Source organism: Styela clava, chromosome 5, assembly GCF_964204865.1.
Source record: "Styela clava chromosome 5, kaStyClav1.hap1.2, whole genome shotgun sequence".
Lineage (NCBI taxonomy): Eukaryota > Metazoa > Chordata > Ascidiacea > Stolidobranchia > Styelidae > Styela > Styela clava.
The window spans coordinates 10,172,255-10,195,581 of NC_135254.1; the positions used below are offsets into that span (position 1 = coordinate 10,172,255).

The 23,327-nt window shown below is 34.6% G+C and overlaps 2 protein-coding genes across 5 annotated transcripts; one reads left to right on the top strand and one right to left on the bottom strand.

Moving 5' to 3' along the window:
- The first annotated feature begins 114 nt into the window (after positions 1 to 114).
- On the top strand, positions 115 to 3,232 carry LOC120344386 (integrator complex subunit 15-like). Of its 4 annotated transcripts, none has more exons than XM_039413587.2 (2): positions 115 to 182; positions 1,158 to 3,232. In XM_039413587.2, the coding sequence occupies exons 1-2, from the start codon at positions 130 to 132 to the stop codon at positions 2,389 to 2,391; spliced, it is 1,287 nt and encodes a 428-aa protein (XP_039269521.2). In that variant the 5' UTR covers positions 115 to 129; the 3' UTR covers positions 2,392 to 3,232. The 4 variants fall into 4 exon arrangements, with proteins under 4 accessions (XP_039269521.2, XP_039269523.2, XP_039269520.2 ...); XM_039413589.2 differs by lacking the exon at positions 115 to 182 and adding an exon at positions 365 to 550; XM_039413586.2 differs by lacking the exon at positions 115 to 182 and adding an exon at positions 365 to 531.
- Positions 3,233 to 3,568: 336 nt separating this feature from the next.
- LOC120344385 (tRNA (34-2'-O)-methyltransferase regulator WDR6-like) lies at positions 3,569 to 22,232 on the bottom strand. Its single transcript, XM_039413584.2, has 20 exons — positions 22,083 to 22,232; positions 21,082 to 21,197; positions 20,373 to 20,445; positions 19,861 to 19,963; positions 19,646 to 19,783; positions 19,138 to 19,291; positions 18,263 to 18,425; positions 17,484 to 17,639; positions 17,010 to 17,123; positions 16,454 to 16,648; positions 15,137 to 15,277; positions 14,510 to 14,701; positions 13,478 to 13,653; positions 13,034 to 13,145; positions 12,316 to 12,431; positions 6,615 to 6,815; positions 5,636 to 5,809; positions 4,561 to 4,672; positions 4,358 to 4,447; positions 3,569 to 4,267 (listed from the first exon to the last, which is right to left on the bottom strand). Exons 1-20 carry the CDS (start codon positions 22,141 to 22,143, stop codon positions 3,636 to 3,638), a joined length of 3,219 nt encoding a protein of 1,072 aa, XP_039269518.2. The 5' UTR covers positions 22,144 to 22,232; the 3' UTR covers positions 3,569 to 3,635.
- Between the last annotated feature and the right edge of the window lie 1,095 nt (positions 22,233 to 23,327).

The following is a 23,327-nucleotide window of genomic DNA, read 5'->3' on the forward strand; positions in this document are numbered from 1 at the left end:
TGCTAAACAATAAAATGACTCCCAAGGTGCACGATCATGTCATTTGACCACAACACGAGCTAGACACTAGACTTTGTCTGATATCCAACCGTTCCATCTACTTTTGTATGACATTGGCGTCGGTTCACCATGGATGCAGAGACAATTCATTGTGAATCCCTGTCGCCACCTTGCGTAAATAGGTATAAATAGTATTTTGGAACAAAAATGCATGTGTACCGTACCTGTTAGTTTATCAAAAGTTAAGTTATTATTAATTAGACAATGATTTAGTTTTGCTAACTGAAGTCATGTTTCTCCGACCTTTGACACCACCCTCTCAGCAGCGATGAAACGTCACTTTGCTACAACTAATGCAGTAATGCTGTATCCTTGATAAGACAATAATATGGCGAACGACGGCCACTCGACCTTAAACAGCCACGGTACACTCAGGAGAAGTAGACTAATGTTAGAATGTTACACATTCAGACATTGAAGTTCAATTCGGAAAAAAAATTGTCTTCTTGACTCGTTTTCCAGTTTTCTGAGGTTTGGTTGCGAAATTAAGGTCATTTTTAAGTTGATAGCAGCCAATAAAAAAGACAGAATATTTTTTCAATTTTGAATTGGACTAGGTTTATATAAGTACTGAAGTATGAATTTTATTTGATTCCATAATCAGCATAAAAGACGATAAAATAATTGATAAAAACAAACTGACAAAATAAATAAAACTGATTACAGAATCAGGAAAAAAACAAAGCCCTAATTACAGAATTAAGTAAGATTCAAATCGTACAGATTTTAGATTTAATGTTGTTGTCAAAAAGTGATATGTGTTCGCTCACCCAAAATTGGTGTATTTGCAGAATTAACTTTTTACCAAAATAGAATGGGATTTACATATTTATCCAAAAAATAACAGCCCATGTCTGCATGCATAATAGCAGAATGCCACACCCAAAAGGATTTTACTTGCTAAAGGTCACCTATGTCCTGGTAGGTTTATGCTTTAATGAGCTTCATTTACAGATTCATGTTTATCCTTTTTTGTTCGATTTCGCGTGGTTATTTTATGACTGTTTGATGTATTGTATTTTTCTGTTATTGAGCAATTAATATTTTTTTAAAGACGACTTCCAGATTTTGCATTATTCTACCAAATTATGTTGCAGGTGTTTTTCATGTCAAAAGTCTGAAAGTAGCACAATGTCTACACAAATGAACCAACGGAATTTCAATTCGACAGTGCAAGAGACTTTAAAAAGGCTTGATATATTTTTCGTCTCTCAGAGCACTCTTGCTGCCAGTAATATGTATGCCGATAAAGATGCTTTGATAGCTCATGTCGACCAAGTTTTGTTTACACCAAAGGAAACAAAAAAGAGCAAAAACTCTCATCTGAATGAGCTTGACCTAGCAAACGAAATTTGTACTTTTTGTTCGAGGCAGAAAACTGAGTATGTAAGATATTGTGTTTTTGATACTCTATTTTCAATGACAAGGTCAACAGCTAAGGATTACAGGCGTCAAATACTTGTTATAAGCACTTCATTAGCAATTGCCTTAAAATTATCAGCTGTATTAGAATGTGCAGCACTGTGGCTTGCTACGACAACAAAAGAACATGCAATATATGTGGCTTCTCAACTAGAAGAAGATTTCTGTTCAGTTATGCCTGAGAGTTCAGCAGAAGTAAAATTGTGCAATACAATATGTGAAAAATTTTGCTGCATGTTGATGACAGTATATTGCACGAAATATACAATGAAAGACCCGAGTAACGATGTTAACAAAGTTGTATCATATCCATCACAAATTCTACTTGATATCATACAACACTGGGTATCACAAAATCCTAAAATATGCTTTTGCGTAATTCAAAAAGTAGATCAGCTTTGGCACACTGTGTTGACAACAACTCGCACAGCAAAAAACTCTATATCACTATCTCCACTTGCCGGATTAATTCAGTGGTGTGCGAAACTTCCATTTGCTCCAGAGATTGAAACAGAGCAAAGGAGCAAAGAAGAATATGCAAAGCTTCAATCCAGGCTGCATTTCGGAGTTCTTACTGCTATATTATCATCTCAAGATTGCTTGAAAGTCATGCAGCAGGGGGTTCTCGGCAAGGAAAGCGATTTTCAATTGTGGGGAAAATCAGATGCCCATTTACTGGTTGGAAGTTTGCTTGCTTATGGAGCTGATAGCCCCGATCCAAAAAACATTACTCTGTCAATTGACAGATTTTCACAAATATCCCAAATTGCTATGACTTCCCATATTCTCACAATTACAAAAGAACAATTCCAGAGTTTAACTGATCCACTTCCTAAAACAAAACTTTTAGAGATTGTTGCTTATGGACCTGAGAGAAAGCCATCCATAGATGATGTTCACATGAGTTAATGGTGAAGTTGTGACTAACTACATAGCTGTTTTTCGGTTTTCATATTATCGTTTTTTACCCTATTTTCATAAATCACAGTATCGGTAATAGTATTTTATTTTTTAATTACATGTTCTTCCAGGGTCAGTAGTGAAACTAGTGGATAGGATTTACATATTTATCCCAGGGGAGAGAAAGCCGATGAGACGGCTCAATCATATGACCTCTCGTCCGATTACCAGTCCATGTCGGGTATGGGATTACTTTGCCAGTTATTCGTTTTCGGAAGCATGGACTTGATGGTGGAGGAAGTCGTAACTGACCAGCGGTTACATGAACCACCCTACGGCGGCGAGGAGTCCAGCAATCCTCTCACTCTTAACCATCCCATATGCCGCCAGGTCGTTCTATATATGTTCTAACCAACGTCCCAGAAGCTGTGAAAATTTCCAGTAAATTATTGTACTAATAATAGTTTCAATATTATGGGTATGAGTAACAGAACTTGATAGCAGAATTTTTAGCTTGGTCACTTTGTTACAACTGACAAACAGTTTTCCCTGTTTGAGAATCCCTGATAAGAAGCAATGCCTCAATTATTAGCAATCATTATATGTTCCAGAATCCTATACAACAGTCATTACAAATCTACTTATTCGGCAAAAGGCTAACACAAGAGATTTATAAGCATGGCTCGGCCTACCTGTGTGGCACCGCCACAGTGGCCTCTAGGTGTAAAATTAGGATTACTGTGAAATTTTGTGTAAATTGCTTTTTCCCTGGGACATTGAGTTTAATTTTTTAAGTCTTGTGCCAACTGATTTCCTGCGTAATCATAGTAATAAATCCATTTTTGGTTTGCATTTCGCTGCCATCAGATGTCGCTAGGTTTGCTACTTGGAGCTAATTTGTTAGTTCACAATGTGGTCATTTTATTTACACATTCGTACATTGTATAACCAGGAGGGAATCACGGCGACCAACGAGACACAGCGATCCTCTTAACATGTGGTCGAGCGTCATTGACGGCTGGTTAATGCCCGTCCTGAAAAAAAACTATGCCTCTCGGCTGCTCTTTCGAAATCCCAAGTGAAGACTTGGTGGCGCTAACTACCTATCGAGCGAAAAAACTTTGGGCCGAGAGTCTAGAGTCTATACTTCCAGCAATCTGACCCACAACAAGTTAACAACCCATAATAAAACATTTGTCATTTACTATACTTAAAACCACAGTGTATTCGGTACATAAACTGAAAATATATGATCAAAATTTATCTAGAATCTGAATTCCTTGGCCACAAACGGCAGCATGGAAGTGGTCCTTCTCTGCTGTTAATGACCAAACTTCCATCGAGGAAATGTCAGCAACATTCATATATGTACTTGAACCAAACTCGTACTTTATAGAATCTTCATGCAAAAGTATTCTCCACTTTGTCAAACGTTGATCTATTGATGTCGATATTACTTCTAATTCACCACAAGTCGAGAAAAAACCAAACCTTACACTGGTTATCTGAGTTGAATGAGCATTCTCAATATGACAATTACCACAAATCGTAATACTCTCATTCCGAAACATAATGATATTTAAATTTACTGCGTTATCATCCCCACCTGTCGCAATAAAAATCTTGTCATGTGACTCTTTCTCTTCTTTCAGTGAATATTTAGTCCATGTATCTAATGCATTAATGCCTGACATATGAACTCTTTTTTCAAAGGAAGGTTGGTCGAGTTCTAAAATGTCTTCATCAACTTGGTGATTTAACTTTGTGTCACAAAGTTTCCATATTCTTATGAATCCATCAGTCGCACCACTAATTAAATAACCATGATCTTTCAAGGTAAAGTATTTGATTGTCAAAAAACAATTACTGTATTGTGATGATTGATCTGTGAAATAAGATAAATAAAGATTGGACATAGACATAGTCACACCTAAAACATTTACAGCCTAAGAAATGTTTATCAAATAACACTCACTGATTAAAAAAAGCTTTTTCTGATCCAAATCTATCCTAAATACACGAATCAGAGCATCTGAGCAAGCAGCAGCAACAAATGCTTGTCGACCTGTTAAACAAATACCTTAGTTTACAAAGATAAACATCTCGTTGCGTATTTTTTGGGTGAACAAGAAAATTTGCGACTACCCAGAGTTGAAAAACAGACAATTAAGTGTTCACCTTTTTGCCAACCAGCGAGGTCCATATATCTTGTCTCAGGATTTGTAGTGGAGGAAGCCTTTCTGCATTTTATATTTAGTTTGTGAGAACAAACATGTTCAACTGAACAATTCTGAAAAACAAATTGCGGAAAACTTTAAACATAAAACATGATCGGGTGGTAATTTCTGTGACCCATCAACAGCAGTTAAAACCAGACGGCACCGGTGATATTGGAAGAAACTACACTCTAAGCCAGTGGTCCTCAAATGGGTGGGGCGCGCCCCATAAGAAAGGATGTGAAGGTAATTAAAAATAAGTAACGGTATATTTTTTAGATTTGATCTTGCCAGCCTTATTTTGGGTATTTACATTTCAAAACTACTCAATTGTTCCATTATTTACATCCATCCACATATTTTCGACGTGTTTTTTGAATAAGACATACTTTCGCCTTACTATTTGTTATTTGTAGCTTATTGTTAGCTAGTTATGTTTGAGGTGGAGCGCGAGACTTGACAAATTCTAAAAATGAGGCGCGGCTTAAAAAGTTTGAGTACAACTGCTTTAAGCTGTTACCCTGGCAGTATGGTCTCGGAATGTTCCGAATCCCATTTCTCCCAATATAGGAATGGGCGAAAGACAGTTTTCACAGGCCAATATGTCTGTTTTTAATGGCCGAGAATCCAAGTGACTCATGTATTGTTTGAAGCATTCAAAGTTTTCAAAAACTTTGTTGAATCTGTGGACGGTAATTAGACTCCATTTAAAATCAAATTTTTCACCTCCAAATAGTATGTATGTGTGTGCCTACCGCAATATATTAATTGTAAAAAAACTGTAATGGAAATGTACAAAATTTCTAAAACATGAACTCCCGGTTATGTAGATACTAGGACAATTAACACTAAATAAAATTTGTACATACAAATTTGTTAAATTTAGTTGAGCAAACACAATATTAAAGCAAGAATGTTTTATGATAGAAACCTAAGTCATCAGATTCAGGTTAGAGGGACAGATCTTGCATGCACAGTTTTATGTCACTTAAATCAAATAAATTGTGAATCACAATTCACAATATTGTTAAACATACCTCTGTCCATGAATATGCTTTGTTTATCTTTATGATGTAACAATTTAGTGTAGCTCTGCCCCCTCCACTAAACAGTATGGTATTAGACAGATTGGCATCCTCAGACTTTATTTTAACTGATGTCAGTGCTCTAACGCTTGAAATATGATCATCAATGGTGAAGATATGATGAAGCTACAAATATGTAATCATAAATTAGTCAGTTGTTCTATCGACTGGGTTTCTACAAGACCAACTACTTTTCCGTTTTCTATGCTTTTGCGTCGATGGATCTGTATGCATATATTTGTGTTAGGGTGCAGCGAGACTATTGAATTACTCAGGATAAATTATTTATTTGGTATTTCACTTCACAATAGGCTTATTCTTGAAACCCACGAAACACTATTGATATTGCTACACTGCTAACACTAGGTATACAGATTGGAGAAAATGCCTCTAATTCCGAACAAGGCACAGTACAGGCATCTACCAATTTCAAATGATATGTAACTATTAATTTTTTGGAAAGATTGGAATCTTTCTAGTCACCATTTAATTACACCATGGGTGAGCTGGTGAGCAAGGGAATCGAACCAGATATGTGTAATCTGCAATACCAACACAGTTAAGCTCATTCAATTCTGATTGGATGTGACCTCCTCCACCATGTCTATGCATTGGAATGAATGTAGCTGGCTAAATCATTCTTATCTGGGATAGTAGCTAGAGAATCGGACAATGATTGACCATATCACCACATTGAATGGTATTCTAGAACTATGATAATCCTCTCTTATATGACAGGTCTCTTTAGAACATTTAGTCAAAGAAATGCTCTTTTAATACCAATTAGAAAAGTTGACTTCAATTGCCACCATTGCTCCAGCTTTTATATCAATGTAACAATGCCTAACTCAGATTTCACAGCCTTTCAGTAAATGAAAATTGAGACAGCCTGTTATTAAGACAGCCTCCCTTTTTAGTCGTTGTAAATTACCTTCGCCAGTTCTCGAGATGTATTAGATTGAGTATAAACAGAAACAAATATCTTTGTGTCTTCACTTCCAGTAACCAAATATGAGATATTCAGGTTGCATGACTTATTAAAGAAACCTTCAATGTATCTGATACAGGTGATTTGACCACCATGAAAATATGGTGAAACAACTGAAGTTTCCTTGGTAACATTGTGAGATAGCTGAATAATTGAAAATGAGAAAAAAACTAATTTAAATTCTTCAAATGATCTATCCAAGGTTATGAAGCATGTGGGCAAAAGTGTTTTAAAACGTGACCACAATATACTAGCTGATATTGACATTATAGAGAAAATGATGAAATATTTCAAAACCGAGCATTCACTGATGAAGAATAGAATAGTTGAGTAGTGATGCACATTGGCTTGTGCCAGTTCACCTCATCATGTAAAATAGTTCGAATAACTATATGGAAAGCAGTGTTCACTATTAGCGCACTTTTTTGCGAAAATTGCGAAGCACTTTCGCAACTTTTTTTAGGGACTGCGAAATAGCACTTTTTTCCGATTTTGAAGAGAAATAGCACTTTTTTCCGATTTTGAAGAGAAATAGCACTTTTTTCTGATTCCGAATGGAATAAAAATTCAAAGTTAACAAATATTTTCGAGTATTAAGTTGACAAATAAGTAACATACTAGTACTTTTATAACTCAATTCTGCATATCATAACGATATTTACCGGAATTCTAACCATTGAGATGCAGACATAGGAGATAAAGCTTTTGCATTAACGGCAAAATTCTTGTTTATAATATGAATATTATACAAGCACACCGATTCCGCTTCTCCCGCAAAAAACGCTTCCGGTGATTGAAACCAGATGTTGGAATAATACGCAGTGCGTTTCTTTGAACGAGAATGGTCATGTGACTATCAATGATATCGATGAATTCAAAATGACTATGAAAGTGTTAGGTGTTATGGTCACTTTGGATGAATTGTGACCAAACTGCACAATTTTCAAATCAGACGAAACTTTTAGCAGCATGTCACAGATTTGCAAAATCACCAAATTCACAAAATACCATTAAGTGCCATTTTATTGTAATCACAATGTTGAAAGGACGTGGCATTTTCCGGAATTTTGCGATATTTACACAACTATTTCTCATTGATATGCGAGGTTGGGTGGGCAAAATTCAATATTTTTTTGAATCGAATATTTTTAAGGAGTACCGAATAAACGTGGTGTAAACATTAAAAAATCGGCAACAAAGCCTTTTTACTGGTTAATTCCGTTGTAATCGCTAATTGTTCTTGTCACCGATCGTTTTGGCGGCGATATCCAGGTTTTGGGTAATCTATATTCCCGCCCTCTCTTTTTTACAAATATGAATTCTTGTGGGTCGGCGGACATCGAAGTTTTATATTTCGGGTTTACCCGTTCGTTCACATCGGCAACAGCTGTTGAAGACATTGAGGACTCAAATTAACATTTGCGTTGGCTTTAATATTACCTATCAAGATTTGTAAATTTACCGTCCTAATTTTATGCGAATGGTAATATTATTGTCCATACCGTGATGCAGATATTTATTAAGACGATAATTAACTTTCTCATGTATTTCTATGGTGATAAACTTCGCAAGTCTGAAATTGTGCCAATCCGGAATATTGATTTAAAATAGTGATTGAATAATTCGGCAATAAAGGCATTTCTGCGTGGTCATAAGACGAGATGACGTTAATGAACAGCACTTTTTTTACAGGATATTTTACGAATGCGACTTAATGCTAAAAAGATTGGGCTCGAGTGCTTTTTTTTTTGAGTGCTCGAGTGCCTAATAGAGGTCAGGCGCTAGTTGTAACTAATTCCCTCAAGTTTCAACGCGTTTTCAACAAAACAATACCCCAGCGATAATTATAGCTAAAATGTTACCGAGCAATTCACAATTTTATTTATGGAATTTGCAAATTCACCAGTTTCTTGACGATTTTGATATTGTCACGCCCTAATTATTAGTGCAAAAAATACTCCCCTTTTTCCGCGGCGGTTTGAGGGTTCTTTGTTCCATTCTTCAGAAAGTTCTGACACGGGGGAGATAGAATACTGAATCCGGAGGGTTGAATCCCTGTCCACTTACTGGTGATTTTCCGTTTTGAAATGCGTGAAACATTCTCTATTTTAAATTACATGACGTTTCGCGGACTAGAGTTCTCCCCGTTCCAGCGTTCCAGGCGTTAGTTAGACGATAGATAAAACATTAGATTAATAATTTTCGTGACGCCCCGTTTTCGAAAATACAAAGTTATATCGCAAAAAATGCGTTATGATACATTTGGAATGAAACATTATTTACGGTTAATTCAGATCATATTTTACTCTTCATTCAAAATACAGTTGTATCTCGAAAAATGTGTTTTGTTACATTTAAAATAAAACCTTTTTGTGATTAATTTAGATCAAATTTTACCTTTCACGGCAACCCGTTTCCGAAAATACAAATTTATATCACAAAAAAATGCGTTTTGTTACATTTATTTTGCATTCCCAATAAAATACATATTTTCCCTAATTAAGGTCGTCGATGAATCTGTTCCTGTCGTTCAAGCTCGACACACGTTTGGACGAGTGTGGGGCGGTTTTTTGGTCGACGATAAATTAAAAAGTTGCCACACGTTATTTGTATAAGGATAATAACTGAAAATTAAGATTTTATAATAGAAGTGAATTTGTCTCAAGATGGTATTTTACGACTCCTGCCCACAGAAAATAAACACGCTGACAGGCTTGGTTATAATTGATATTCGTTTAATTTATTTTACACTATCAATAAACGCGCCACACCAATTGCGACCATATAAATTGCAGTCGCATCGGTATGGACTGTATGTTTTTGGCGCTCTCACATTAATAATAATTTTCAACAAAACAATACCCCGACGGTCATTAAAGCTGAATTCGTTACCGAATAATTCACAATTTTATTTACGAAATTTGCAATTTCAAGATCTCACTTGACGATTTTGATGATGTCATGCCCTAATTATTACTGCTTAAATGCCTCAAAATACAACAAATGTAATCATTTTCGACGATAACAGGCGCAACAATTCGTAAACGAGCCGTTATAACGAAACTCGCGATTGATTTTACCTCTCTCTTGTTTACAATTTTAACATCCCGCCGGCCATGTAGGGTCGAATAAAATGTTCACATATTCGAAACATGACTTGGCCACGGATGGAAGGGATCACTAAAGAGCTAATAGAAAGTACATACGCGAGGGTATGATATTAATATCGAGAATATTTGTGAGCATATCACAGGACGGAAATATTTTGCACCCGGCTGTTTGTTGGCAGAACAACGATACGCTAAAGTTGATTGATCGAATACAGGGAAGTATTTATTTATCATATACTTGCGAACATCGAGGTTTTGGCGGAATTGTACGATCATGTTGTCTTTCTTAAATAATAACTTTTTCAATAAATGTTCATTTTTCTTTTGCGTCTTTATTATATGTCGGGTTTTCATTTATTTTAAATTCGAAATTGTCCGAAATACTCCAACAGGTGTATAAGTACAATAATAATAGTACTTACCAGGGAAGTTTAATAAACACGATGTGTAAAGGGCGTCGTAACTCCCGTTTATTATAAAAATTTTTACATTCTGCTCAAAAAACAACGCACGTAACTCTCGCGACCAAATCTTTTTGTTTTGTATGGCATCGTCTTGGCGACGAATTTATTGCCGACTGAATTTTAATTGTGTTTTAGGATAAGTTATTTTCTGTTTGTTGGTTTCTAAACTTCACAAACTTGGGTAGCAATTACTATTAATGTGAGATTTGTGCATATAAACGATTGAATATCGCGACTGGATGTCCGATATCTGAGAATGCGTAATTCTTTTTCAACATTAATTTTCAGGATATCAGCGGTCATGTGGTCGAATAAAAATTATTTATCAAATGGATTGGTATTTCGAGACACTCTCAAAATTATTTGGGATCCACTATCATATCATTCGTTTATTTTTTATATTCATGTTTTTCTCAAGAATCACCCTCGTTATATTTAGTGTACCTTCGCAAAAGAAAACTCTTTGGTGTCATCGTTCCTATTAGTGTAATTGCAATATATGGAAACCTCGCAAGTGGGTTGTGATGCGAATATTTGATACTAGGTCAGCAGCATTACAAAGAGTGCTATTTATGAATGCTGAAAGTACATGACATTACTAAACATTTTGCCAATATATGATGTTTTCTGCCCGATTTAAACTAACTCGCACGCAAACCAAGGCATGTCGACATATAAAAATTACTTGTCTTTGGGTAAGCTCTGAAATAGTATAATATAAATGTAAATGAGAAATTAGGTCACGCTAGCTCACGAAACGGAGGATTTTCAAAGTGATCTTGTGTAATATTTCGGAGAAAAAAGTTTGAAAGAGTAGGTCAACCTATCTCCTAAAACAGGGTAATATATAATAATCTTGCGGTACGTAGGTTAACCTATCTTTTAAAACAGTGGGTGGCGACTTTCAAAGTGGTTCAAAATCACAAATTAATAATTATCAGATTAGGTTTAGGGGTAAATCGAAAAGTTGAATTTCCAGCGCACCTAACCCTAATTAGTTGATTGCTATTTATATTTGGGGGGGGGGATTTATTTTGCACGGGATTTGTACAAACGATCCACCCTGTAACTAATATGGTTTCCAGCCTGCCTCGTGTCTGTTAGATGGAAGGAGTAACAAATGTGAAGTCTTTGCTGTTTACGCGAGTAAGCAACTGACACCGTGATACATTGCATGAAAGTTTTGTCGGGGCAGGTGTTAGCAGATGTCATTTCGTTGCCGATGAATTCGCTTGTTTTGATTAAACACGAATTCGCTTAAAGGGAACTCGGAAAAGGCTTCTCTTTAATTCATAATATTAACCGGAAGAGCGCTTTTTCGAGTACGGTATCTATGCCGTTTTAAATGGGTTATATGGAAGGCTAGGGCACCTAACTTGTTAAAATCGGCAAAAGCACTTTCGCACTTTTTTTTTCGACTGCGAAGCACTTTCGCACTCATAATTTGCTTAGAGTTAACACTGATGGAAAGTCAGTATAGTAATAAAATAAAAAGTATATTTTTAATATTATTCCCAATATTATGTCTCCAATCCTAATCAAGGTTCCATAGTGAAGTGTTCAATAAATTTTTTACTCTAAAATATATTTGCGTACAAATTAATGGCGCACTCTGAAGTGAAAAAATACACTCCACTCTCCACAGTGAAGTTGCAAGCGACAGGACATGCCAAAAGTAGTTAAAACATTTAATTTTTATAAAATCCTATAGGATATTCATTCACAAGAGTCAAGTTTTTTAGTCATAAATTCGACATAGCATTAGTTCTTCGTAATAAAAAATTAACTTAAAACATTTCAAACAGACATTTTGTTTTCAAGTCATTTTGTTGTTAATCATTCAACATTATCTCAGCGGAAAATATTACTTACTCGAGTCAGATGCATTTATTTTTATAAAATCCTATAGGATATCCATTCACAAGAGTCAAGTTTTTTAGTCATAAATTCGACATAGCATAAGTTCTTCGTAATAAAAAATTAACTTAAAACATTTCAAACAGACATTTTGTTTTCAAGACATTGTGTTGTTAATAATTCAACATTATCTCAGCGGAAAATATTACTTACTCGAGTCAGATGCAAAGAACTTTCTTTTATAAAAACAAGAGTGGATTTGTCATTTGCAACCTTGAAACTCCAATCTCTGTGTCCACCCCCACATTCAATGGTAATCAAAGTATCACCTGAAGATATCAACATGATGCATTGTTAGCCAGTAAGAAGAAATATCATGAGATAATACCTCCTGCCTCACAAACTACTGCAGAACTGAGCTCCGGACAAACAGTTACTTGACTTAAAATTAAATATTGTGGATTTTCACAGATTACTAATTTTTTTCAACCGTCGGTGAGGCAGAGGGCATGTTTGAACAAAAATAGATAGTTAATCGTAAACAATTTTTACTCCAAACAAGATTCTGTAAAAGTAGCCACTGGTATGTAATGAGCTGCTATATTTTTAGAAGACAGATATCATTCCGGTTTGACAATGGCTATCCAATTTACTAAGTTCTAGGTGGTGTGTATAAATAAGATTTGAATTCTGGGCTTTTAACCGGCAATGCCAAGATAATTAAGTGTCCAGTCTAACATTTTCTTACAAAATAACCTTCATCAGAAATAAACAACTTCATAAGCATGTAAATTGGTGGACTAGGTACATCTGCGCGTAAAAGTGACCATTAAGAGCTAGTTCTACTAAATAAAACTAAAACAGTCAGAACTCAGAAGCTACCATGAATACTACCTAATATTGAGAATTTATGAATACCATTCGAACAAACCTGTTTTACTACTCCACACAGTAAAATTTCTGCCATGAAATCCAACAACAGCAAAACTTGTGCTTGATGATTCGTTAGCGAGTGGAATTACAGTTTCCAACCAATCCATACCCTGAAATAATTTATCAGGTCATAAAGAAAAAACTGCTTTATAAGGAAATGAAGTACCGGTAGGTATATATATTTTTAAACTAGTATCCTAATTTAAACTGGTTTGTTAACTGTTAAGAATGGCGATGTTATGCATACTTTAGTATCAAATTGATTCAGCAACTTTAAAATCAAGTAAATCAACCCATAACAGGATGTAGCTATAAGCAAAATCCGATTCAGAAATATTTCAATCATAGCGTTTTGATCCAAAACTTGTACCCCGAGATTAGATATGCTTAATAAAATAGCTGAAAAAATTTCACAGAATATTAAAAAAATAGCAAATGTAACCTGAGCTGCACGATTTTGAGCCACAGTGTGAAGTTTACTAAAATCAGCATTAATTTCAGTTTTTCTCCATATTCCATCTCTTCCAGTTGAAACAAATAAATTTCCAAATTTCTGAACTGACGTTACACCATTTTTATCATGAATACCATGAATTGTATGGACAGGTTCACGAATATCTTGAAAAATAAAATTAAAGAATTATTGTGCTATACACTATACCAGGGGTCCCCAAGCTTTTTTCAGGACGAGCCCAAATACAACCTTCAAGTGTCCAGTGCGACCCCAGGTCAATATATATATATTTTTTCATGGAACCCTAGAACTTCTATCACTGGTCATGTGGTGGTATTAATTAAAATAAGCTAAAACCAAACGATGATGTCACAATATTCACCTACATTTTCTATAGCATAGGCATAAAGCGATGCCTATGGGCCTGTTTTACAGTAAGCCATGGTGCTAAATTTAACATGTTTTGTCAAATATTAAATGCTTTGTACATCCATCCTCGACCATAACTCAGCGACCCCACCAACCCCATGACCGGTTTGCGACCCTACCTACTTATCACTCCAACCCAATTTGGGGTCACGACCCCTGGTTTGGGAACCCCTGCACTATACAGTATTCTGCTAATGCTGGTTTAAAAAAATGCTATATATAACAAGTGAGCAATGCTCAAATATATGGACAGTGGACACTGATGTCAAATGGCCAACATGATGCAAATGAATTGCACTGGATGTCATATGAAAGTGTTCCATTTAATCCAGAAAAATTGAGGTGTCTTGAATGTCGAGCAATGTAGAAAAATTTTTCTAACAAAAAGTTGAAGGTACCACAGTTTCGGAGGAAAATGATTCTGTCACAGGAACAAAAATGACGACCACAAACAACAATTCAGCAATAGTATCCAAGGTTCGCTTAGTGTCCAATTTTATAACTTAAATCTTGAGATATTGTTAATTTTCTTATTTGAACTACAATATGATATCAAGATCAACTCGAATTTACAAAATTAAAGAATCCTACCTTCTTTAAACAAATGCAGTGATCCTCTTCTATCCCCACACACAACAAATATTTTGCCAGAATAATTAGTCATAGCAACTCCCATATGCCATCTATGTTTTGCAATCGGTAACACCCATACATGCTTTCGGTCATATATAATAAATGCATTTTTTATTGAAACTTCAGAACATATAAATTCACCATCAGGTCCTTAATAAAATAATCAGAAATATCAAAATAACAGATTAATCAAATTATTAGATTAAATGGACATTTACAAGTACACCCAACATAGCCACATAAAGCATGGTTTTCTAAACTTGTTAAAGAGCTCTTCAACTCAGTGGCATTAAAATTACAGACATAATTTAACCTCACAACCTAATTACTCAATTAATATATAATGAGAGATATTTCAGAAAACCAACCAACACTAAATAACTTTCAAAAAGCATCAACTGATCTTCACACTCCCAAAAGTCTATTATAATTGAAAACCAAAATTTGAATATTTTAAATTGAAATTATTTGTGGGTAGAAGTTGATTATAACCGGTGCAACTTTCTTATTTTCGACTCTCGAATACCTTTTTTATAGATCTAATTTGAACATTGATACATCATTATACATATTTTTTATCCTCACCCGAGATGAATAGATACATTTTCTTTTCCATCTCATACCAACTAATTGAATGAATTTTCCCTTCTATTGTTGTTGCGCTGATAGAAATATTATTGATAACGCAGGATAAAGTTTTATCCAAATGTAAAAGAAGCAAATTCCCTGAAAGATGTGAAAATTTAAAACTACATGAAGTCATTCAGAACCAAGAAATAAGGTGAAAGATTGCCTATTCTTAATTTCCCACTTCTATTCCACCAAAATTGGGTACTCCCGAAGTATGTCAACCAAGATGGCGGACCTTAACATAGTATGTGTACCAGGTTAGGGTTAGGCCATAATTTCAGGTATGAATACTACGGGAGTCACTCGGTTAGTCTCCGAACTCGTAATTGGACTAAAAAAAGGAAAATTGGAATAAAATTATGGCCTAACCCTAACGTGGCACACATACTACATTCCGGTGTCCCCCATCTTGGTTCACATACTTCAGGAGTACCCAAAATCGTATGTAGCATATTTAATACCTACCACAAGAACAATAATAATAAACCACAATAAATTTCAATGACATCAAAATTATTGGATAAACTGAACTCAGGATGTCCAGAACAGATTGCATATTGAAATACATGAGTAATATTTTGCATAGTTGATTCAAGATAAATCACAATGAATCACTGTTATTTATTCAATAATATATTAGCAATAAACAGCAGGAATGGGCAAGATTTTTGGACCAGAGGGCCATGTAAGTGTGATTTAAAAATTTACATTATATAAACAATATTTACAGTGTTACAAAAGCAAAAGTGGAAAACACGAAGCCTCGCGCCAAAATTAAATTTAACAGCAATTTCAACCGATTCCTCAAGCTATTTATTACTTATACAATTTTAATCGGTAAGTATGTTGATAGGTATTTGTCTGTCTCTGTCTGTTTGTCTGTTAGATGCACGCGATATCTCACGAAAGCGAGATTGAATCTGCCCCAGATTTTGCATGTGCATTCATCATATGTCGTACCAGAAGCCTATTGATTTTGGATGAATTATGTCGTATAATTAGCGAGTTATTAATTAATTAGTGATGGGACACAAGGTGTCACTATGGAGTAAGAGCGCTGTTTTGGAGGATCCCCTAACTTTCGATCGATAAGTTTTCGGTCTCTGACCGATATTCTCAATTATTTTTTGAAATGTGAAAATTTGGTTTTCGTTTGGTTGTGGCGGAATCAGGCGGGCCATGTCCGTTATACATGGTGGCTAAAAAGATTGATTTCAGCTTTTTTTTAATAACTCACTCTAATGTTTGGCAGATAAAAAAGTATACACAAACCTTTTGTGCTACCAAGAGCAACCAAGTTCTTGCTATTCAACACACTCATTGTCGCATAAGATTTGAAATTTGTGTCTTCATTCACAATAGTCCAGCTCTCATTAGGAATTGAGAAATGTAGAAGAATGCCAGAATCCGTGTGTCCTAACACGTTATCTGTACCCCACAGATGAACAGACTTCAAAGCTCCAACATCTGCGATTAAAAATGCACAATTGCACATATCCAAATAGTAGACTATCAGTAATTTTTAGTATCAGTAAAAAATAGTGTTTTGAATAAGAAAAATGTAATTTTAAATAAAGATAACCTAAGTTTCAAGTCTATAAGAAAAATTGATTTTTACAACTTGCTTTCGATATATCAATAGTTAGATATTCTGGAATTATGGTTTAAAATGCAACATATAGGTAACAAGATCCTAACCAGTAACTAACTACTCAAATACAAAAAAATTTAAAATCTACAAAATTAAAAAATCTAAATTTAAATATCACTGAAACAAATACTTAAAACAATAAAAGACAATATATGAACTATGATCCTAAGAAAATACCTTGTCTGTTCAATAAAGCAAATGGATGTTTCACTATTTTTGCTTCATTGTTAATTAAATCACTTATTTTCCAAATTTTAATTCCTGCATCCCCTCCACCTGTCCCCACATAACCTTTGAATAATGAAGCATAAACTCTGATTAAAAATTTAAAAAAAACATAGCAAAATGTAATTGGTTGATCTCGAGCAGTTTCCTAGAAAGAACTACATTTATGACCGAATAGTATTTGTATGAATATATGAAGCGAAAAAAGGGTTTACATTATCTAAACATAATTCAATACTGTGGACACAGGGATGGCCAAAACCGAATATTTCACCGTTCCAAATACATTTTAAAAAAAGATTTCCGAATATGAAATATTGAATACCTACATTCTAAATTGGGGGCAAGCACATGTAAAAAATTACATCACATAGAGAAGAGAACATATCTCCATTCTAATATATTGAAAGAAATCGGGAAACCAACCTTTATCGTGGTCTATAATTAAACTCCATATATTCCTTCCTTTATGACATCTAATTTTACGAATCATTTTTCCTTCCACTCTGTCATGTGATATCGACAAATCCCAAATTATACAGTGGCTATCCTCACCAACACTTATTAAATACGATCGATCACCTGCAGCATTGAAAAAATAACATATTTCTCTTGAAAGTGATTCGAGAGTCTTGCCGCACACTAACACAAATATATTTCTGTAACGTTTCGTCTGACCAAGGTCAGACTTCTTCAGACATACATAATTCAACTACTATAATTCTTGGAATCTTTGCATTCTCGAGGTTTCGTGGAAAATCGATTAAAAAAATCTCGCAAAACATTTCAAAGTCAACTTCTTAGCAGTTATCCTTAATGAAAAAATGAAAATTCTGACTCAGACTTCGGTACTCCCATAGTATGTGTACCAGGCTAGGGTTAGGCAATAATTTTATTCCGATTTTCATTATTATAGTCCATTACGAGTTCGGGGGCTGTCTGTGTTAGCCAAGTGAATATCCCCCTGCCCATAGGTTCTGTCCCTTTATACAACTTGATGTAAAATAGCCGAACAAAATCAGTTACCTCCTTATTGGTACACATACTTCTTGAGCGCCCAGATTTCAATTCTGGCAAAACCGAATTTGGATGAAAAACTTTTGCATATGCAGGATAGCCCCGATGACAAGACTGTCTTGATAATTGAAAAGTTTGACACAACACAGAACACCACAACTAACGTTATAAATAAAAAACAAACTTACGATATTTGATACATTGGGCTCTCCAGACCCTCGACTCATGTCCATATAACTTGCACAGATAATTATTAGAATCAAAATCAACATTACTTGATGAAGAATAAGATTCTAAGGATTTGCATTTCCATAATCGAATACTACGATCATCAGAGGCAGTAATGAGGAGCTAAAAAAGGGTTTATTATTTTATACTGTAATTAAACATATTATTTTGTACCAACACAGTTGCTGTTGTTAGGACAAAGTCATTTCCCTTGATAACAACTAGGGGAGCAATCAATCTCAAATCTCCAGAATTTAAATATGTTGAAATCTATTAAATTTACTTTTTTACAAATTTCTAGTCTCATATGAAGCAAAATTTCATCCAAATTTTTCTGTTTTATTTTAATTACAAAAAAGCACTGTTTTGTTTGACTGCCTCCATCCCCATTGTCTGCAAGGAAATCAGAAAACAATCAGGTGAAATTAAAAATCTAAATTTGCTAAGTAGGTTTATCCCTTATTCCCAAATTCCCATATAGAGCGTTCCAAGGCAAAAGAGAAAATATCGAAAATTTCATTTCATGTTTCTCATAGCAGTTTTTAAGATGAATATTAGAAAAAGAGCAGATTGTATTCACTGGTAAAAAGGCGAATGCAAATGTTCGAATGTGACAAAATGCCTTCATCAACAAGAATAATGTGTTAGTGGAAAACAGTTGTAAAAGCATAATTCACCGGGGTGTTTCAATAAAACATTACGAGAATTTAATATCAAAAGTGTATATTTTCACCATTTTCTTGAAACAGCCTTTTCAAATTTCCTCTTTTTGGGTTAAAGCCCTCGATAAAACATACGAAAATATCACTCAAAAATGCGAAATTCGAAAACTTACTCCTGTATTAAAATCAAAATCAATACTAAAAATCACTCCATCATGAGCATGAATTCTTTGGATAATTTTATTTTGATCACGAGATCCCGGTCTCCATATAACCACTTGATTAAAAACTGTCCCACTACATAACGTTAAAGACTTCCAAGTTGGTCTGAAATTAAAATATCAAGATTTAATTTTTAAATAAATGAAATTGAAATCAAACCAAAAACCTAGACTGGCTTTGGGTAACTTGGGTGTACATTCATTATTAAGGCATAAGCAACATTGTAAACCTACGACTGCGGGCTGTATAACAGCATGTTCGAAATCACAAAAGATTATTAGCCTGTGCTATACCGGACTATATGGATGCTAGATAACAAACCCATCGACAAGAATGAACAGAATCGAAAAAAAGACTACAATATACTCTAAATTAAGGCATGTTCAATAAAAAACACATTGACACAAGTGTAAAATGCAGAAAAGTAAAGTCAAGCATAGTTTTTGAGATAAGTAATACCTTTCGTCTGCAACAAAATATGCAGAGTACAAAATACATTTTTCTTCGCAATGAGATTCCACTATAATCTTATCTTGCATCCAATCATATAAAACTACAGAATTATGTCCAAGCGCGAAAGCGATCTGATCTGTGAGTCTAAAAAAAGCATTACAATATTTTAGTAAGTAATTTAAAAAGTGGTTAGTTCTGACATTCATACATGATAAACATACCTTGGAATGTCATCGTTTACAATGTCTCGGTATATTAGCGAAACATCCCATATCCAATCATGAATTTTAGATGAAAAAAGTATCTGTAACAAATCATCATCATCTAGAAAAAAAATGAAATGACTCATCACACAGAAAAAGTGGAAATCTTATATTTGTTCAATCTTAGTAAAATGTTTCTAACAAATTCCGATGACTCCTATTGAACAAATTCATGAATGTTGATGAAATAACTAACTTTACGAGTTTACGAACAAAATTAAGTAATTTTATGACAGTTAATAAACATAGAGACAAAACTATGTAGAATTAGAAAATGGGAACGAATTTTAGATATTCACATTTTTTGAGTAAGTTGCACAAAACAAGTTCATGCGGCTATATGCAAAAGTTACATGCATTTCCTAGCAAAGTTGTCGCCAACTAGTGGAATGCGAACGATTGAAATTATGCAGCATATAATATTGTACTTTAGGAGACTGCTGACCTGGTATAAACAAAGATCCACAAACCTTCAGTTAATTTGCAAATGCACCATTCTTGTCCACCATATGCAACAATAAAAGAATTTTGACAGTTGAAAACCTGAACGATCACATAATATGAAAATAATAAACTCGGACAGAGAGCAAGAGAGATTAATTATTTGTCAACCAGAACAACTATAATAAAAATATACAGCAATATACGTAAAGTTACTTGGTATAGACTGGGGAGAGCTCTCCCCATATTCACTATTTTGTATTATGTATACGATACTGACGATTATGATGAGTACATGGTGTATAAAAGGGCTAACTGCCAGAGTTTTATCTACATTTTCAATTCAGTTATAAAATCATAGAGCTTTGAACCCACAATTGATGAACAATCAATTTATTGATGTGTTCAAAACTTAAAAAAAATGTTTTAGGAGACACTTAATGCAAAAATTACAAGGGAGTAATGCTAAAATATATTTTTGTAAGGTCAAAGGTCATAAAGTGTTCTAATTTGTCATAAAATAATGTTCCATGATATTAAAGAAAACAGTAAATATTGGGTGAAAATTCCGTCTTAAGGACTCAAAGAAGAAATTTAAAAAAAAAAATAAATCTCCGGGCAACTGTAACCAATTTGTCTATTAGCAATTTTTGCCCCCCAACAACAATTTAACAAAAATATATATGAAATCACCATCACAGCATGAAAACCGTCTACATATAAAGGGTTTTTGAATACCTTCAATCCATGGACAACATGACGATTGAAAATTTTCTTCACACTCAGAACTTCTGTTGTATCATTTTCTCCAGACTTAGGTGTTCGAGTATAAATTTTAATGAAGCTTCCAACACCTGAAACATTTGATGAATAATAAAACACTGAAGCAAGACATTCTTTAATACCTATTATTACGTCAAATTTACATTGCCATATTGCAAATACAAGATTAATTGGAAAAGAATGAAAGAATCGCTGAATCAGCCATATAGTTAATAAAGTAGCCTTGGACATGTAAAAGGTATATGTCAGTCAGACAGTGTACAGCACAAGTGATTACTGGATTAGGGTTTATTTAATAAAGTGCTAACATTTTTACTACTGTGCTGTGAGACTTCAATTTAATGAAGTTTAAACCAAAAAACTTAGCCATCGACTATCGTTACTTTTTCAGTTTTTAATGTCAAGATGCACTTGATGACAGACTGATTAAAAGACAGTGTGCAGACCCTGTGGATTGACCCAGGCAAGGTAAACACAGTAAAATGAATGCAGCTTGAGTTTCGCTGAAAGAATTCTAAATCGTGAATAATATTCATCAAGTTTTATCTCACAATATACAGATATACACAAGGACCCTGCAGCTCAGCACCAGTCTAACCCTGCAGCCCACAGGTATGTCAGTACTGCAGTATGTTAAATTTGTTGCTATAATAATTTTCCACTTGACGAACAGTGTTGAAGTACTGAAGTAACAAATACTGAAATATGAATGAAAAGGCTAGAAGAAGAAGACTATATAAATTTGATAACTACAGAACTACGAAAAAAAAATGGTACGGGTATGAAAAATGACCACTCAATTTGAGTCGTTATATTTTATTTACATTTATTCGCAAAAACAAAATAAACATAAGTTATATACCGGTAAACAAAAGATTAAAGCAGTACCGTAAAAGTAACAGAGTGAAGCAAAAAATCGGAAGACTGAAGTCTCTTAACATAGTGACATTACTTACCGGCAAGCAAATACTCCTTATAGACAGCAAGAGCAGTTACTGGAACTTTGATCAAAGACATCACTTTGCAACACAAAATACTGTTCAATTAAAATTATCAAAAGAGAAATTTTAAGTCAAATTATAATGAAATATGACTTAAGCACGTTGAAAAAGGGAAATCCCCTGTGAAACAATAAAATGAATACAATTAACAATGAACTCTGATCCTTGACCCCTAAAAATTTGCATTATACTTTACCAATTCAACATTTTTGAGTGTTTTGGAGAGTTGGCGCTTACAAATGTTTCAAGCTCATTTTTAATAAAAACCCAAACCGTGTGGGGCTGACAGGTGAAAAGTACTTCATGAGGCGTTGGTCCATATTATCACACGTGTAACCGGGAATGAAGAAGTTTATCGCGGTTCCATTACATTTGAACCTACGTAGGCTACATTTGAACCCACGACAATTGCACCTGCATATTATTGCACCTATGGAAATTTGCACCTACGGATATTTGAACCCATACTAACCCTAACCCATGGATTTTAGCATCCGCATATAGATTGAACCCGCGGATACACACGTTCAAATGTGTTGTCACCGTTTATAGCGAAAAGTTAGCTGATCGAACCCGAGGATAACATCCAAATGACAGATGTAATAGCTATTTGATAATGGGTTCCGTAAAAATGATTGCTCATATAGCACAAATTTACAAAGCACGTGGATTTATGGATTTGATATATACTAAAATTGCATGGCCAGGGCATGCCCTTGGTATATTTTACTCTGTTCGTTGTTACGGTTCTTTTATTATGGTTATTTATTGCCCAGTAGTGAGTAGACTATCAGTTCTCCATTTATGTTGAGAATACTCTGCGCCTCTGACTACCGCGGACAAAAATTATGTGCAATAGGATTGCTGGACTTCTTGCCACTGTAACGGGATTCGCGTAACCGCTGGTTGGTTACGCACCCCTCCCCCTATTAGTTCCACGCATCTGAAACAAATAACTGGATAACATATCGTATACCCGACATGAACTCTCGTAACCGAACGAGAGGCCGTGGTCCGCTATATAATTAAGTCGTCTTATCGGCCTTCCTCTCCCCCGGAATAAATATGTCCTATAGCTATGGATCTTACGAATAAATAAAACCCTCGTTTGGACGAAGATGCATATCATTTCAAGAAAATAAAAAAGTCTTAGAAATTTTTTTCAGCAAATGAAAACAGGATTTAATTTTCATTTTTTGC